We start from the raw sequence: 19194 nt of genomic DNA on the forward strand, positions 1-19194 counted from the left end.
ACTTTTGGGGTTGCTGCTGTGGCACAACGGGGTAAGCTGCTGCTCGTGACTCTGATATCCCATATCAGAACACTAGTTCAAGTCCCTGCAGCTCCGCTTCTGCTCCAGCTCCTTGTTAATGCACTGGGGAAAGCAGCGGAAGATGACCCAAGTTCTTGGGACACTGCTGTCCACACATTTGTGTTCTGGCAGCAGGGGCCAGAGCAGCTCTACTGTGTCAATTCAGGTCAGAACTGATGAAGGCCAGAACTAAGACCCCTACAATGGGAGAGCAGGGGTGAGAAGGTAGTCGAGAAATGGGAATGGAGAGGACGGGACAGACAGAAATGTAGTCGTGAAGAGGAAACTGATACCTCTTGGGGACTGACTGGAGTAGAAAATACAAGATTGAATTAGGAAAACAAAGACACACCACTAATTACCTGGAAAGATGGAGCTTATTGTGCATTGTTTACAATATCTAGTATTAAAGCTTGAAAAGTGAAAAACTGTAAGAGGACTTTATATATCTTTTTCAAAGAAGACATATTGTACAGAACCTTCACTAGCTGGAATTACTCTTTTTTCTTTTATTCAGTACAGTCTTCCCATCCCCTAAAATAGTATTTTAGGATGAGAAATCTGCTAAATATGTCTTCTACTTCTCTTTTGATCCCCAAAAAGTAGTGACATTAAAATTAAATAGACAAAAATAAGTTGGGGTAATAATGATATGACATAAGAGATCTAGGTAGAAGAGACTATATCAATGTATTTATTCATATGTAACGTGTGTGTGTGTGTGAGAGAGAGAGAGAGAGAGAGAGAGTAATGATTGAATGGTTATCCCAAAAAGATATTTCTATGGCCTAGCTCATGAATTTCTGAATGCAGTAATATTTGGAAAGAGGTATTTAAAGACTGAAGTAAGCTAAGGATTCTGAGATGATGAGGTCATTCTGGATGACCTGGTAGGGGCTCAGTTCCAAACCCTAAACACACAAAGAAGAGACGCACAGAGCAGAAGGCTGTGTGAAGATGGAGGAAAAGAGTGCAGTCACACAGGCACAAGCCAAGCAACACTTGGAGCTGCCAGAACTTGGGAAAGGTAACCAAAGATTCTCATCTAGAGCTTCCTCAGAAGCACGGGCCTGCCCACTGTGAGACCTGAGCCTGAATCAAGGTGTAACTATTTTCAATTAGGCCTCCATTTTGTAACTTGGGCCTGACCAGGCCCTGAACCCTAAGCCAGGAGTAAATAAATGAGCTCACCTTGCAATAAACTCTCCTAGCAACAGCCGATTAACAGATAACAGAGAAATACCTGTGTCTTCTCAGGGCAGATAAGGTGATTGATAGTTACCTGAGACCCTGCAGTTCGGCATGTACACCCCAGCAGCTTGGACCCTATGCTTCGGCCAATCAATTCAAAAGGCATCAACCCCAAAGCCATCCAACCACCTTTACTAGGTCCTTTCCCTCCACTGGATGCACTAATCAATTCTAGGAGATGTCCTTTGAATTTCCCATGGGATGAGATGATTTGCTAAATGGTACCATGATGTATAGAATGTCTCTGAAAACCCTAAAAAACCCTGTTAACTGAAGGGTCGGGGCTCTCAATTCAGACCCGCTGCGTTGGTGTTGATTGAGAGACCAGGCCAGACCTGTAATAAAACTCTCATGTGCTTTACAGCGGTATCGGTTCCTTGGTGGTCTTTGGGGACTACAGAACTGGGCATTACACCCACAACTTCCCCTCAGACCTCTGGCCTCCAGAACTGTGCGGGAATAAATTTCCATCCGTGTAAGCCACCAATTTTGTGGTTATGTGTTAAGACAATCTTTGGAAAACAACACAATGTGAAAAGTTTACTCATAAAATACTAAGTGTATGTGTGAGTTTGTAAAGATACGTATTTACAGTAATTGTGAAGAGTGGAAAATCATTGGGATTTTTAAAGCTCCCAAGACTATGGTTTTGCATAGTTTAGTTGGAGTACCTTTAGGCTCTGTGTTACTCAGCTGTCACCTGAGCAATCTAAAGCCAAAGGTGGACAGGAAGTGGGTAAGGTTTGGGCTCTTCACCCCACCACCGTGACTGTGAGAAACTCGAGTGGGAGAGAGAACGCTGGCGTCACCTTGCACTGTTTCTTGCGGAACTTTAGAGCAGGTGGTATTAACCAGTCGAAAAGCTCCTTCAGGAGAGCCTGATGTTCTGCCTCAAGCAGTGGTCCCTTCAGTGAATGCAGCCAGGAAGACACGAGTGGTTCCCATCCCAGCTGTGAGGGCTCCAGATAAATCATGCCGCAGCGGCTGACGGTGGCAGGCTGGGGAGAAAAGCAAAGTTTGCTTTTGCGGTGGTGGTTTTTCTACTAATGGAACCTGGAAGCTACCAGCTCCTTTTTGGCCAGACTGAGAAGGCCCTTCCTGCTCTGGCTCCTGTCCACCCTGACCATTTCACGGACACCAGCTGGTCCCCATACGGAAAACTATCTTCAGTTCCGCTCCCCGAACATGTCACAGCTCCATGTCCCCATTCATCATCTTGTCATGATCTGGAACGTTTGGGCCCAGAAGGTCTCCCTGGAGAAGTCTTAGACCTTCCTCAAACGCAGATCAAGCTAACAACTTCCTTGTCCTCCTGCACCAGCCCCGTGATCAGCTTGCTGCTCAGGCTTCCTAAACAATCACACCCTGCCTAGTCATCCTTACAGCCCTTGGGCCAAACCCATTCTCTGGCAAACAAAAACTACGCATTGACTCAACTGATCACGACCAAGCGGATAAACACACACACACACAAATAAAATGTTAAACTGAACTATGGACTTACCGAGGCCTGGGACAGGTCCATGGTTTCAAAGATGAGGCTCATTTGAGGGGACATCTGAATTATTTCTCCACTCATGAGGCAAAGCTACAGGCAATTATTTTTCAAACATTTATTTTTAAAAATATTTCAAACTTATTAGATAACAGTTCAGCCTATTTGTAAGACGAAGCATCTCTTGTGTTATAAGGGAGTAAGTATTAGGAAGGAAGCACAAAGTCTTCATTTGAGGTCCAGCTCTATCACTCACTTACTGGGCAAGCAAATATTTTGAGTCTGTCTCTTCCACAAAGCCAGGATTTTCATTGTTAAGTCTTTTCAATTCTCTCCCTCCATTTGTCTTTCATTATTTCATCTATGCTTCTACGATCACAGTCTCTGTCCCAGTTTTGCCCTTATCTAGCTAAATGTCAACAATGAGGCCCTCAACATTTCTGGATTCCCTTTTATAGCTATAAAATAAGTGAACGGTGTAGAGCTTGGTTATCCAATATGGTAGCCACTAGCCATTTGTGGCTACTTATGTTATTTCTAACCAGTTAAAAATTCAGTAAAATTTAAAATTCAGTTCTTCAAACTGCACTGAGCCACACTTCAAATGCTCAAGAGCCACATGTCATTAGTGAGATTTTTCTCAGATACTACAGATATTTCCAGAACTGCACAAAGTTCTATTTGACAGTACCAGTCTATCATACTTTGAAATTTTTACTTATTTATTTATTTGAGAGGGAGAGGGAGAGGGAGAGGGAGAGGGAGGGAGAGAGGTAGGGAGGGATGGAGAGACAGAGAGAGACAGAGAAAGACGGAGGGAGAGAAAGAAGGCAGAACGACAGACAAGAAAAAAGAGAAAGAGCTGGTTCATTTTCAAAATGCATGCCCACAAGCAGCGGGGCTGGGCCAGGGTTGAAGTTGGGAACTGGGAATCCTATCCAGGTCTCCTACGTGAGTGACAAGAACCCAAAGAGTTGGGCAATGAGCTGGAGTCAGGAGCCAGAGCCAGTAATGGAAGCCAGGTTCTCTAATGTGTGACTCGGATGAATGCTGGCTCCTAGAATACTTTGAATCTTCTACATTATTATTCTAACAAACATCCCCTTCCTGCCACCCATTTGGGAAGTGGAGTCTCCTGACTCACCAGCGGTGTTTCCCAGCTGCTTCCACACCACTCTCAAATACAACCCTTGTTCCTTGGTCAGCTCCTACTTTGTCTGTCACCCCCCAGGGTCCATGGAGTCCTCTCTCACTAGCTAAGGTCTTTGGCACTTGGCCCATTTCTTCCTCTCTGCAAAGACTTGGGCCTGATCCACAGTTCATGAGGATGAATGTCTCAACCTGGTAGTCCCTCAGGTGCCAGACCTCCAGTTTACCTTGCTCCTCTCCAGCCTCCCATTTAGTATAGCTGAGACCTTCCCTCTTGACACACTACACAAATCTATAACATTAAATTCAAGCATCTCAGTCTGTTCCCACAGTCTCCAATGCACCCGCTCCTGCCCCTCATTCACTCTTACTACACTTGCTCTTCATGTGCTTAAGGACTGTCACATCCCTGCTGTCTCACTTCCGTCATCAGGCAGCTTCCGTGCTATGGTCCAGTGCTTCTCCACCAGCTTCAAACGTTCATCTGTCAAATCTGTGTATATCCAGGACTGCGACATCACCTCCCCTAACACTCAAGCTGCTGAGACTGGGAGAGATTGTCTCACAAAGGCAGACCTTGGTACAATTAACTCAAGGGCTTCAACTCAACCTGACTTCCAGGCTACCCAGATATGCATCTATGTTTTCCCAGGCAACTCTCTTTTACATTTTCCATAACGCGGTTGATTTAAACTTCTTCCTGTCTGCCAAGAACCGGGACCTAACACTTCCTAAAGCAAAGAATTTAGAGGAATTGCCTTCAAGTTTCTGCTCTCTAATCTGTACATTCACTTCTATCTTTAACAGTCCTTTCATGCTTCTCTCTCACCCAACAGGAGACAGCCATTCTCCTGGGCTCTGAATCCTTAGACTTCACTTTACTGATTCACCTCTCTCTTCTGAATCATCACAGCTTCTTTTGTAATAAAGAAAGAAAGAAAGCTTACTTTCTACCCTCTGCTCACTGTTACTGAAATAACGAGCATGACGACATAACCAGCCACCCATCATGAAGTACTTGGGTATATGTTTTATTGTTAATGAGATGAATTTGCTTATTTGGCAATATAGTCATTTCACCTAAGCATGGAATTCTATTGTGATATATTCACACAGAATACTGATACAGATATAAAAAGAATAAAAGATTAATAAAATGAAGCCCACATTAAATATAGATATATTAACTGAAAACAGACGACACTGGGGCAGGCATTTGTCCAGCAGATAAGATACAAGTTGAGATGTCCATATCCCATTTGGGAATGCCTGGGTTCAATACCTGGCTCCAGCTCCTGACTCCAGTTTTGTATTGACGCAGATCCTGGGAGGCTGTGGTGCTTGTTCAAGTAACTGGGTTCCTGATGTATATGGGAAACCTGGATTGAGTTCTTGGTGCCTGGCTTTGGCCCAGTCCAGCCCCAGTTGTTACCAGAGTTTGGGGAGCCAATCAGTGAATGCTAGTTCTGTTTTCTCCTCTCTCCATCTCTCAAATAAATAAATAAATAATTTTTTTTTTTAAAGAAGACATTGGGGCCAGCACTGTGGCCTAGTAGGTAATGCCACAGCCTGCAATACTGGCATCCCATATGGGTGCCAGTTCAAGATCCAGCTGCTCCACTTGCAATCCAGCTCTCTGCTATGGCCTGGGAAAGCAATAGAAGATGGCCCAAGTCCTTGGGCCCCTGCACCCACATGGAAGACCCAAAAGAAGCTCCTGGCTCCTGGATTCAGACTGGCTCAGCTCCGGCTGTTGCAGCCATTTGGGGAGTGAACCAACAGGTGGAAGATTCTCTCTCTTTCTGTGTCTCTAACTCTGCCTTTCAAATTAATAAATAAATCTTTTTTTTAAAAAAGGCACTAAAGAGTGCACTAAAGGCACTAAAGAGCTCAAGAACTAGCAAAATTTCTTTACCCTATAAATCAGAGTTGTGATTATTACATAAATTAGACTAGGAGAGGGTTTATAGGCAAGGCAGATACAGGAATGAATGCTGTAGGACACACAGAGTTTTCTCCATCTTTTTTGGGTCATAATTACGTGACTGTATACACGTGTGACGTATACACGTATATGTGACTGTATATACTGTATACACATATTTATGACTGTATACACATGATACATGTTAAAATCATACTATCTACATTTAAAATTAGTGCTCATTATATACTTTATATGGTATCTCTCTGTTAAAATAAATATCACAAACTTTCATTTCCAAGTTCTTTTGTGCATCTCACAGCTCCCAGAGTGATACACTACATTTGTGTGCTGCAGCATTCAATGTTTTCAAAGGGAATATAAGACTGATGTTACTTAACAACCTATTCTCACTTAGATTATTAAGCCAGTCTGATAACAAAACTTAGAACATTTTCTTTCTATTAAGAAAAAGAAGGACTTTCTACAATATAGTTTTCATTGACAAGATAATTCCTAAGTATATTCAAATTGCTGCATCCTTGTTGAACACATAAAACTGCATAATCAAGTCTGACTCTGCTTAGCTTTTAATCACGATTTACCTTTTTATTATCATCCAGTACTGTGTTCATGCTCTCTATCCACAAGGTGTCAATAGGACCATCAAACACAACCCATTTCCGGTCAGGTGTTTCTGCTAAGGCAAATTCTCTGAAAGTGTTGGCCACAATACCGTCAGTCCACTGCAGAGGAAAAAAGGAGGAGGAGGAAACATGCTTTGTAAAATTGCATTTAGCAGTGAAGATACAAAAACATTCCGAATTTCTGGGTTTAATATGCACTGTCAAGATGGAGCTGAAAGACGTTTGTGTTCTCAAATACCTCATGAGACACTGGGTCAAACTGTCCAAAAAGCTGGCCCATGGTAATGGATTTGGGGTTCACAGTCTGATAAATGACCTTCTCTTCCTCTCCATAGCCATGTTCATTCATAAGAGTCAAGGTATCAGCCAACACGTGCAGAACTTTGGTCTTTGCAGCAAAAGGCTCTCCTACCAACATAAAACTATCAAAGCAAAGAAGCAAATATATAATGAGTACAAGAAATAATGCTAAAGCATTGAGATCACTGTATAAAACTTTACCCTGTGATAATGATTACTTATAATTTTTGAAGTCTTAAGAATTTTTCAGATAAGAGGAAAACTCAGTAACTCCTGAACTGATTGACTCTAAATCAATTTCTCCACAGTAATATCATTATCTACAAAAAGGGGTATAATAAAAAGTTTTCAGATGATAATGAAAACTTAACAACTGCATACTTTTTTAATTAAAAAATGTTTTATTTGAAAAGCCAGAGAAACACAGATCAAGAGGGACAGGCAAGAAAAGAGAGAGAGTCAGACAGACAAGCAGAAATCTTTCACTGGGCTATTTCATTCCCTAAATGCCTGCAACAGCAGGGCCTGGCCAGGTCAAACCTTGAAACCAAGAACCAGGTCTCCCTTGTGGGTTACAAGGAACCAACTACTTGACCCATCACCTGCTACCTTCCAGAGTGCACATTTGCAGGAAGCTGGAATCAGGAATGGAGGCAGGTCTGAAATGTAGCCACTCAGATATGGGACGCTTAAGTAGTGTCTTAACCACTGTATCAAACACCCACCCCTTTTTTCCACATATCTTCTGAAGATTTGTCACAAGCAGGCATTTCAGGATTCTTTGCACAAAATTAATTTAGCATTTAATTTCATCTTCCATATGTTTTTTATACACAAAAAGTACATTCCTATGATAAAGCTTAATTTATAGATTAGGTACATTAAGAGGTTAATAGTAATGATAAAATAGAATAATAATATACTGAAATAAAAGCTATGTGAATGTGGTTTCCCTCTCAAAATATGTAATTTTCCATTTAATATTTTCAGACTTCAGTTTATCTTAGATAATTAAAACCTCAGAAAGCAAAACCATGGAAGGGGCAGGGCTTACTATAATCACTTTGGGATATAAAATAATTCAAGAAATATAGATTAAAGGCATGGCATTTTCAACAAAGCAACAAACAGATTCAAGGGTTGTACAAAGAAATTTTCAGTTATAATTTAGTAAGAATTGTGGCTATGGCTACAGGCACAGGGAGCTACCTAGTAACAAACAGATTAAAAGCAGATCAAGTTCTTAAACTTTATTGATAAGAAACAAACATGAGTCTGGCTTAAAACGTATGTCAAAGTTCAAAACTTAAAATGGTCCTTAAGAGCTGGATGCATGAGTGATGACGACATTGGTTCCCCATATTTCTGTGTATGTTTGAAGATTTACAGAAAACTGTCTTCAAAAATCTCATGATTCTTTAAACTTCAACTTGCTACAAACAGGGAATAGACTAAAAATGCTGCTCATCCCCCAAGGACAACATTTTCTCTACTATCCACTTCACACGTGGCCAGGGAAGAAAATAGCAATATTTCTCAGAAGGTAAAACAAAGGTCAACCAAGACCAGTTAGCTGCAAAGTTCCTCTCAGGTAGCAAAATTGAGCAGAAGTAGACACAGGTCTTTAGGGGCTTTAAGTTTTCACAACTGGGAGGGGGGGTGTTCTTTAATGAAAAATATTACAAACACAATGTGACCACTGCCACGTCAGTGACACCCTACACAATGAATCATGTCTACAAAACGCTACAGCCTCTTGGATGGGCCCCTATAAGTGACAAGTTCTGAAGTTTCAACTCTGCTGGAATCATTGGAACTTGGCCCCTTCACCTTAACCTCAACTGGATTTTAGAATTGCTATAGAACAATGTTGGCTCTGCCAATCCTGTTCTGGTAAACTTGCTATTGTGTGCTGGATGTGGATAGCAGGAAACACATCCTTCTAGTCTGTAGGTCTCTGGATCAAGAGCAACAACTTCCAAATCTGCTAAAACTCAACCATGAATCACCTAGACATTCTGAACTTTGAGTCTGGTTCATTTATTGGTTGGAGCTTCTAGCTTATCACCCTAGGAAGCAAAGGGTTTATTACATGTGCATAGAGAAGAGTGAACAACACATTTATGACCAAAAGGGCAAATTGGGGCAGCTACTGGTGTCAGGCCACCAAATGAGCTTTCCTTACTAACCCTTTCTGGACTTACAGAACAAGAAAGAAAGAAACCTTGTTGCTTTAAGCCACTGGGAAGGGAGGAGGTGTTTGTGCCCCAGTCTCCCTGCACAGTTTGCTGTTTCTTCTGGTTCATGAATTTAAGTTGATTAGACAGTTTAATCCAAAAATAATGTCTAACTCTGGCAAACGATCTGTAATCTTACCCATGTCTAACAATCATCATTTCATACGTCTGAATTATTTTGTCGAGAAAAAATTTAACAGGCTGGAGATTATGGACTTCACAGGCTTTATGGGCACACTCCAAAAATTCCTGAATAAAAGAGAAACAGATGCGTATCTATAAAGTTGTATTTATAAATCATGCCATAGGGGGCTTATAAACCTAGCTTTTTAATTTACAAGCAAAAAATTGAATTTTCTCATGTCGATACATTATTTCTTAAAGTTATTTGCAAATTCAGAGGAGGAACAAACAGACTTATAATGCTTTTGGGGTAGACTAGTGTTCCACACCATAAATTATTACTGATCATAATATTACAGCTTTGGTTGTTGGGTATAGGCTGCACAGAAACAACTTTGCTTAAATAGTGTTTCCCGAAATTCCACTTTTGGTTAGGATATGGAAAGATATGGCAGGGGCCGGCTCCGTGGTACAGTAGGTTAATCCTCTGCCTGCGGTGCTAGAATCCCATATGGGCGCCAGTTCTAGTCCTGGCTGCTCCTCTTCCAGTCCAGCTCTCTGCTATGGCCTGGGAAAGCAGTAGAAGATGGCCCAAGTCCTTGGGCCCCTGCACCTACATGCCTACATGGGAGACCAGGAAGAAGCGCCTGGCTCCTGGCTTTGGATTGGCGCAGCTCCAGCCATTGCGGCCATTTGGGGAGTGAACTATCGGATGGAAGACCTTTCTTTCTGTCTCTCCTTCTCACTGTCTAAAACTCTAACTCTCAAATAAAATAAAATTAAAAAAAAAAAAAGATACGGGAGACAATCACACCACAGTATCTAGAATAACAAATCTTCGAGATAAAGGAATGCTTTGGATGCAAATAATCATGTTGATTGAGAAATGTGTCATGGAGTGCCAACATCACTGAGTGTACTCACACAAACGTAGATGGTATAGCCTACTGCATACCAAGGCATTTATCCTAACATACGCTTTCTGTTGACCAAAATACAATTGTGCACTGCATGACAAAGTCAAAGGGAATTAATTCTCAGAACGGGGTGAACCTTCCCTAGGTAAACACAATGCAATAGCTATTTTTGCCTCCAGGAACATTTTCCAAGTCTGGACGTAGTACACATCACATCTGCTACAGACAGAGGAATCTAGCTGAAAGTAAGGAGAAACAAACAAACTTTAATGCTACTTGAACGTACAGGACAGACTTGAATCTGGAGGAGCCCCAAACATGGAGCCGGCCCTCCACACTACACGTTTTCATTGAGCATAAACGTAGTGACACAGAGATCAAGGGCTCAGATGGAAGGGTGGGGAGAGGGGATTGCTTCAATCTTAGGATGCTTAGATTCCAAAATCCTGCTAAAGAGAGGGGCCTATAACACTGTAGAACAACTATCACTCTAATGACATTTGAAACCAGAAGGAAACCACAGCTGAATGGTGCTGCAAACACTCTTAGATCAACTCCTGATTCATCAGCAGCTCAATCTCATTTCCCGAAAGAAGAAGAGGTAGTTTTTCCATAGGAAAATAATACCAGCCTCATCCATAGAATTGTCTCATATACAATATTTACCATATGATCAAAAATTATAAGTCCTGATAGATAGCTGATGACCAAGAGAAAAAACAGTGAGCAAGCAGAAAACCTCACAGATAACCCCGAAGTCTTCATTAGTACAACAGAACTTTACAATAACTTTCATAAAAATATAAAACACGAGCCGGTGCCGCGGCTCAATAGGCTAATCCTCTGCCTTGCGGCGCCGGCACACCGGGTTCTAGTCCCGGTCGGGGCGCTGGATTCTATCCCGGTTGCCCCTCTTCCAGGCCAGCTCTCTGCTGTGGCCAGGGAGCACAGTGGAGGATGGCCCAAGTGCTTGGGCCCTGCACCCCATAGGAGACCAGGAGAAGCACCTGGCTCCTGCCATCAGATCAGCACGGTGCGCCGGCCGCAGCGCACCAGCTGCGGCGGCCATTGGAGGGTGAACCAATGGCAAAGGAAGACCTTTCTCTCTGTCTCTCTCTCTCACTGTCCACTCTGTCACTATATATATATATATATATATATATATATATATATATATATAAAACACGGAGCCTGCACTGTGGCACAGGAGGTTAAGCCTCCACGTGCAGCATCGGCATCCCATATGGGTGCCAGTTCAAGTCCCTACTGCTTAAATTCCAATCTAGCTCCCAGTTAATGCACCTGGAAAATCACCTGGGGATGGCCCAAGTGCCCTAGCCCCTACATCCATGTGGGAGACCTGGAAGAAGCTCCTGGCTCCTGACTTCAGATCGGTGCAGCTCCAGCCATTGGGAAAAGAACTAGTGGATGAGGATCTCTCTCTCCGTCTAACTCTGCCTTTTAAACAAATAAATATATCTTTAAATACACACACACACACACATATAAAACATACAAGAAGATAGAAAAATAAGTGAAAAGAGAATTTCTGCAGAGAAATGGAATCTCTAAACATGATTGAATCAGATACCCTATACTTGAAAAATAAAATATTTAAAATTAAGAATTCAGTGAATGGGTTTATCAGCAAATTTTACAAAACCAAAGAAGGAGGTCAATTTAAAAAATCCAAATAAAACAGAGAAAATAATGGAAAATCAAACAAAAACAGAGAGCATAAGAAACATGTGAGACTATATAAAATGGTCTAACATTTTTATTGTTGGAGTCCCAGACAGAAAGGGGAGGAAAAAAGGGCAGAATTTTTTTTAAAAAATAATCACAGTGAATTTTCTAGAAAAACACATCAATCCACAGATTCGAGAAAAAGTGAATTCCAAGCAGGATAAACACAAAATCTGAACAATACCAAGCACATAGCCAAACTGCTGACAACGAAGGAAAAAGAGAAAATATTATAACAGCAAGAGGGAAAAAAATCCATTCCATTCAGGGGACCATCAATAAGAAAATCCCTGACTTCTAAGCACAACAGGGAAAGCCAGGAGTCAAGGGACTGGCGCCTTTAGTCACTGGGGAAAGAGGGAGAGGAGACCCCCAAAATCTAAAATTTTACACCCAGTAAAAATACTCTACTAAAGTGAAAGTTAAATGGAAACATTTTCAGACAAACAAAAAGCTGAGAGACTTTTTGTCAGAAAACCCATGAACAAACAAAAAAGAGCCAAGGAAGTTCTTTAAAGAGAAAAGATCCCAGATGAAAGCACTTATCAGCTCGAAGGACTAAAAGCACTAGAAACGTTGCATGTCAAAAAACAGACGGGTTTTTCTTTTCAAATCTTGATACCTATGCCAAAATATAAAAAAATACCGTAGAGCCTCCAACAGTTGAACTCCTGGAAGCAGGAGGAGAATGGTGGCCACCAGCTGCTGGGAGGGGACCCAGTGATGAATGGGCACAGTGTCAGGGGCAGGGCCGGAGGGATGAGTCAGAGCTGTGTTCTCCTGCACAGTAAGGTGACTGGAGTCTATGACAGCACACTGTACATTTCAAAATCACTAAAAGGATTTTAAATGTTCTCAGCTTATAAACACAAAAAGGAGTTTCTAAAAAGTTCATGAAAAATATGCATTATCTTTTAATTCCACTTTTCCACCAACCTTTTGAAGTACCCTCATTTTACAGATAACGCATTTGCTAATTAGCCTGATTTTACCATTATGCCATGTATGAGGGCACTTCAAAGATTTGTGGAAAAGTTTTGAAACCTATGCAATTTTTTCATAATATACATCTTCTGTGAACTTGTTGAACTCCCTTCACATACATGGATTTACATTTTTCCCCATTTAAAATAAACATCTTTTCATTACATTTTCCACAAGCTTTTTGAAGTACCCTAATAAACATGTATTGAAATAACACTGTAACCATTATTATATGTCTATTAAAGATAAAACAAAATTGACAAAGTATATATATATTCAAAGTGTCCAACATGATCTAATATCAAAGCATGTATGGATTTTGGAATTCTTTAGCATCAAAATAAATTTATATCTTTTTTTAGAAACAAGTTCTCAAAAAAAATTTTTTTTATTTGACAGGTAGAGTTATAGACAGAGAGAGAGAGACAGAGAGAAAGGTCTTCCTTTCGTTGGTTCATCCCCCAAATGGCTGCCACGGTCAGTGCTGCACCGATCTGAAGCCAGGAACCAGGTGCTTCTTCCTGGTCTCCCATGCGGGTGCAGGGCCCAACCTCTTGAGCCATCCTCCACTGCCTTCCCGGGCCACAGCAGAGAGCTGGACTGGAAGATGAGCAACCGGGACTAGAACCCGGCACCCATATGGGATGCTGGTGCCGCAGGCGGAGGATTAACCAAGTGAGCCACAGCGCCAGTCCCTCAAATTTTTTTTTTCTTTATTTGTTTTCATTTTATTTGAAAGGCAGAGAAAGATAGATCTTCTGTCCATTAGTTCAATTCCTCAAAAGCCCACAAAAGCCCGAGTTGAGCCCAGCTAAAGCCAGGAGCCCAGAACTCCACTGGGGTCTCCCACATTGGACAGTACAGACCAATTAATTTGAGAAGGTGGATCAGCAGCAGAGGACTGGGCTCGTTCCAGAGCTGGAATCACTCCAGTACTGCATGTGGGTATCCCAAGCAGCAACGAAACCACTGCACCACATGCCTGCCCAAGTTCATATTTAGTTCCTTTTCTTATGAACTTTCTCAAGTACCTTGTATATATACATGCTGTGTAGTGATTACCACAAATTAACACATCATCATCTATACTTATTTATGTGTATGTGCAGTGAAAACTGTTTCTTTTTTAAAAATTAGTACACATTACTTAAATTTGAGAAACAAAATCTTAATATGTTAACTATAGGATACATTACTACTTTTTTGTCTGTCTGATGAAATAGGCATCATGGAGCATGCATTCTAGTAAAAATAATTAAGTAACAAAAGTGTTTATTTTCTTACAAAGAACATTATCTATCTGAGCCTTAATGGTTAACCCTGGAAACATATAACAAGAGGTACCAAAATTTATTTATCCCATTAACTAAAGCAGCCAAAAAGGAATTACAATTCTAAACAGAATAATTTCACAAAGCTATAAAAAAACTGAGTCATCAGATAAATTTATTGGGAAGAAGAAGACATTCTCATGGGTTTACATACATGATAGTCAGCTTCAGGAAGCTTAATACCAGGGAATAAATCACTAGTTATCCCATTAAATAAAGGTACATCATGTGATAGAAACTTTGGTTCATTGACATCTTTAATTGATCGAAGAAGCTGAAATCACACACACAAAAGTACAATATAAATTCATTGCCAGGATATACGTCCCATACCACAAAGTTCATTTACATTGCCCGATGGAATCCCCCTAATGAAAAAACCAATACCATCCTTAACAAACCAAAAGGTCTTTGAATTCCTACTGACTGTAATGAGTAACACAATCCACAAACTAGAACTTAAATCTCATATAAGATTTCAAATAATAACCCTCTCAACTGCCTGTTTATAGCTCCTGATCAACCTCACCAAAAAAAAAAAAAAAAATTCACCAACGTATGTATGTATTTAATACTTACAAGTATATCTTCATTTTCATTTGGAAATTTTAGTTTTAGGTTTCCAGCAGCCACTAGAACTGCTTTCACTGCTCGCATTCCGTAATCATAATGAAACTGTGATGAGAGCTGCTCTGAGCAGAGCCTGTAAGTCATCACTATCTTCACAGACAGAGGTTTTGCATTCAAAAATCCATATGAGTAGAGGGAGATTTCTGCTATGAGGGCATAGTTTGGGACCATCATAGCCACTGTTCTAAAAAGAACCTGAAGTATATAAAAAAAATTGTATTATTGACATTATCGAAGTTGTTAAGCTGAGCTTAGGCATCTAAAAAACAATATGCTGATATTCAAAGTATATACCCTAAATGTAGCACCCTCTCATAAACTTTGTAATTTTTCAATATTATTGTAGCTTTTGGAGATCTACCTTACAGCAAATAAAAAAGATGGACTGGAATTACAAATACATAATGAACAGTTATACCATTGTGAACAAAAGATGCTGTTATTTTTGGGTTACCAAAGTTACACTCACAAAATATTACCTTAAGGTTGTCTGGCAATTCAGAACGTCCTGCATAGCCGGGATTCATGGTAATTGCCACAAAACAGTTCGGATTCAGTTTAAGTTCAGTCCCTTCAAAAAGAAACACATCCAGCTTCTGTTGAATGGCTCTCTGAATGCACAGAATCTGCTGTGCTACCACTGACAACACTTCCAGCTCGATTCGGTTAAACTCATCAAAGCAAGCCCAAGCACCAGAAGAAGCCAGTCCTTTAAAAAACTAAGGAGAAGAAAAAAGGGAGGCAATTTTTCTTAGGAAAGGGCATCATCTCTTAAAACAAATATCTAACCTTTTAAGTCAAAATTGAATTGCAGGCTAAAACAGTCCCCCCAAATAAAAACAATGTCCTTACCCCTAAAGCTCAAGTAATGCTTACAAGACATTCAAATAACGCTTAGACATGAGTTTGCTTTAGTCTATCGGATTAGACCCAGCTCTAAGTTGGTAACATAATGAAATCATCAGTCCAGTGATTTGACTACCTTTCCCATTGCTAGGTAATCCAGCCCATCTGAGCAGTTGAACACCACACACTGCACAGCCAGAGCTTTAGCCAAGTCCTTAGTGGTTTCGGTTTTTCCTGTGCCTGCTGGCCCCTCTGGAGCTCCTCCAAGGTTTAAATAGAAGGCACCTATCTGAAAAGAAAAACATAAAAGAAAAGAAACCCATGCTTACTTGAGGGGAGAAAAAAAGTAATAACTGCTTACCAAATGGACTGAGTCTTCCTGTAGCTTCAGAGAACTGTTATATAATTAAATTGTTTAGGTAATTTTTAGCACAAAATTTCCAAGCTACACAAAGAAAAAGCAATTTAAAAGGGCAAAAAGTGAAAATATATGAGAATCTCCTTTTCTGCTAATACTTTGTGTGTATCTTATTTGCCTTTAACAACAGAGAATATAGCCTTGAGGGCAGCACACTTTGTTAGCAAAGATTTTTAACGAGAAGCGGTCATGGAGATGGCCGTAAGGGACAACAAGGACATTTGCTGGATGGCCAACTGCAAAGAGGATAAACAACTGGAGCTGAGTGCAATACATGTCCCATTAATTGGAAGATAAACAGGCGGCCTATTATATCATTTTGTCTACAGTTTGCCTGCTTAGTGCCTTCCACTTTTGGTATTTTCTCCATTTTCCACATTCTTATAGCTCTGTTCTATACAACAAAGCAAGTCCTGGAAATTCTTTTCTGGTTCTGGTTCTGGTTCTGTGTTAAAATTGTTTTAAATTATGAGATAATTTCATGTGCTAATGCTTATATTCAAAATTTTTATCTCTCATTTTGGTAACCCACCAAAGAGACAGAATTTGTATTCTGCTGTATTCTCTTGTGCTCTTTGCTGTCCTTCTTAAGTTCTGATTGTTTGGAAAGAGCTGACTTTTAAGAGAGTTAAGGGTGTTTTAGGGGGCTGGCGCTGTGGTGCAGCAGGTTAAAGGCCTGGCCTGAAGCACCAGCATCCCATATGGGCACCAATTCTAGTCCCGACTGCTCCTCTTCCAATCCAGCTTTCTGCTGTGGCCTGGGATGGCAGTGGAGGATGGCCCAAGTCCTTGGGCCCCTACGCCCATGTGGGAGACCTGGAGGAAGCTCCTGCCTCCTGGCTTTGGATCGGCGCAGCTCCGGCTGTTGTGGCCATCTGTGGGGAGTGAACCAGCAGATGGAAGACCTCTCTCTCTGTCTCTACCACTCATTGTAACTCTGTCTTTCAAATAAATAAAATAAATATTTTTTAAAAAAGAGGGGGGTGTTTTGGATATATACTTAATTTGAAACATTTAAGTGACCACTTCATAATTATGATTAAATCTGGTCTATAACAAGGTGAGTCAGCCTAAACTAATGGATATTATTTGGTGATAGTAAATGATCTTATTTCAATGAGATATTTTAAGCTCTCTTGGTATCTTTGACAAGCATTCAAAAAAATCAAAGTTATGGCCGGCGCCGTGGTTCAACAGGCTGATCCTCCGCCTTGTGGCACCAGCACACCAGGTTCTAGTCCAGGTCGGGGCGCCGAATTCTATCCCGGTTGTCCCTCTTCCAGGCCAGCTCTCTGCTATGGCCCGGGAAGGCAATAGAGGATAGCCCAAGTCTTTGGGCCCTGCACCCGCATGGGAGACCAGGAGGAGCACCTGGCTCCTGCCTTCGGATCAGCACGATGCGCCGGCCGCAGCGGTCATTGGAGGGTGAGCCAACGGCAAAAAGGAAGACCTTTCTCTCTCTCGCTCTCTCTCACTATCCACTCTGCCTGTCAAAAAAAAAAAAAAAAAGAAAAATCAAAGTTACAAATTTTTGGACTTTGATATTTCCACTGGGGCCCTGGAAATGTCAAAGGATACCTCTTACTTTGTAAAGACACTAATTAGGCTATCTGGATTATATTAAAGGTACAGATACTGTCAAGATGTGAAGTGATTCTGAACTTTAAGGTATGCTAATACAAAAATGCTGTTGATTGGGGCTGGAGCTGTGGCCTAACAGGTAAAGCTGCCAACTGCAGTACCATCATCTCATATGGGTGCCTGTTAGAGAGTCTTGGCTGCTCCACTTCCCATCCAGCTCTCTGCTGATGCACCTGGGAAAGCAGCAGAAAATGACCTAAGTACTTGGGCCCTTGCACCCATGTGGCGGACTGGGGGAAACTCCTGGTTTCTGGCTTTAGATTGGCTCAGCTCTGGCCATTGTGGCCACTTGAGGAGTAAACCAGAAGATGAAAGATCTCACTCTGTCTCTCCTTCTAATTCTGCCATTCAAATAAAAAAATATATTTTTAAAATAAAAGTTGTTTAAGTAAATGTCCTAGAAACTACCTAAAATTTATCAAAGTCTGATAAAGTCCAGACAGCAGGATTATATTCTCTGTTTCTTTGTTTTATGATGTATTTACTGTTGTAAGTAATGGGTTCATGTGTTACCTTTTAATCAAAGTTTTTCTGTCTTTATAACCACCCTAAATGATGAGAATTTTGTGCATGTTAATGAGGGAGCCCAGGACTAGAAGCAGGCCAGACTGGCGCCACCATGCAGCCCCCTTCCCAGCATGTGCACTGCAGCTCTTTCCCAGCATGTACACACTCAACAAAACGGCGTGGAAGCCCATCTTGAAAAATATTTGCCAGTAGACAAGATTTAGGTGTGGCAGAAACTAGTTAGAAAAGGCTCCATTAAGATTGCCCCTGCCTTCACAGCAGTTAATACATAACCATCACATTTGCTCTTCGGAGATAATGTGCTAAAGACCTACAAATACCCCTAGACTGCAAGACCTCAGCAGCTTGGTCTCTCTCTTTCTACCAGCCCCTCTGATCAAATTGTTCAGAGCTTCTCTTCTTACTTAAATAATCTTCACCTCTTCTGCTTTCACCATTGTGTCCGGTCTCATAACTCATCACCAACACCAGGACACAAACTCAGACTTATATCACCAGGTTTCCCGCAACATTAAGAAGAGAAGATCTTTCATATTTTTTTGTTTTTGTTACTGAGTTTAGATTGTTTGGGAAATTTTTATCTTAAAGGAGTTAGCATTATCTCCCTATTTTTTTAAAAGAAGTGTTTGTGATTACTCTAAGTTTGATTAGATCTGCTCCACAGCTTTTGCTAAAATATTCAGGTTAGAGGCCAGCACTGTGGTGTAGCAAGTAAAGCTACTGCCTGCAGTGCCGAAATCCCATATGCGTGCTAGTTCGAGTCCCGGCTGCTCCACTTCTGACGCAGCTCTCTACTATGGCCTGGGAAAGCAGAAGAGGATGGCCCAAGTCCTTGGGCCCTGCACCCACGTGGGAGACCTGGAAGAAGCTCCTGTCTCCTGGCTTCGGATCAGAACAGCTCCAGCCATTGTGGCTAGCTGGGGAGTGAACCAGCGGGTGGAAGACCTCTCTCTGCCTCTCCTTCTCT

General features: G+C 41.3%; 1 protein-coding gene across 1 annotated transcript in view; it reads right to left on the reverse strand.

Moving 5' to 3' along the window:
• The window catches only part of DNAH12 (dynein axonemal heavy chain 12), a 215349-nt gene that overhangs the window by 123124 nt on the left and 73031 nt on the right, over positions 1-19194 (reverse strand). The window contains exons 25-33 of the mRNA XM_062200177.1: positions 15777-15929; positions 15274-15513; positions 14744-14989; positions 14319-14438; positions 9203-9312; positions 6765-6948; positions 6485-6625; positions 2816-2899; positions 2121-2309 (exon numbers count right to left, since the gene is read on the reverse strand). Of these exons, the coding sequence (XP_062056161.1) occupies positions 2121-2309; positions 2816-2899; positions 6485-6625; positions 6765-6948; positions 9203-9312; positions 14319-14438; positions 14744-14989; positions 15274-15513; positions 15777-15929 (1467 nt within the window). The remainder of the gene's footprint in view (positions 1-2120; positions 2310-2815; positions 2900-6484; positions 6626-6764; positions 6949-9202; positions 9313-14318; positions 14439-14743; positions 14990-15273; positions 15514-15776; positions 15930-19194) is intronic.

Source organism: Lepus europaeus, chromosome 9 (assembly GCF_033115175.1).
Source record: "Lepus europaeus isolate LE1 chromosome 9, mLepTim1.pri, whole genome shotgun sequence".
NCBI classification, from domain to species: domain Eukaryota; kingdom Metazoa; phylum Chordata; class Mammalia; order Lagomorpha; family Leporidae; genus Lepus; species Lepus europaeus.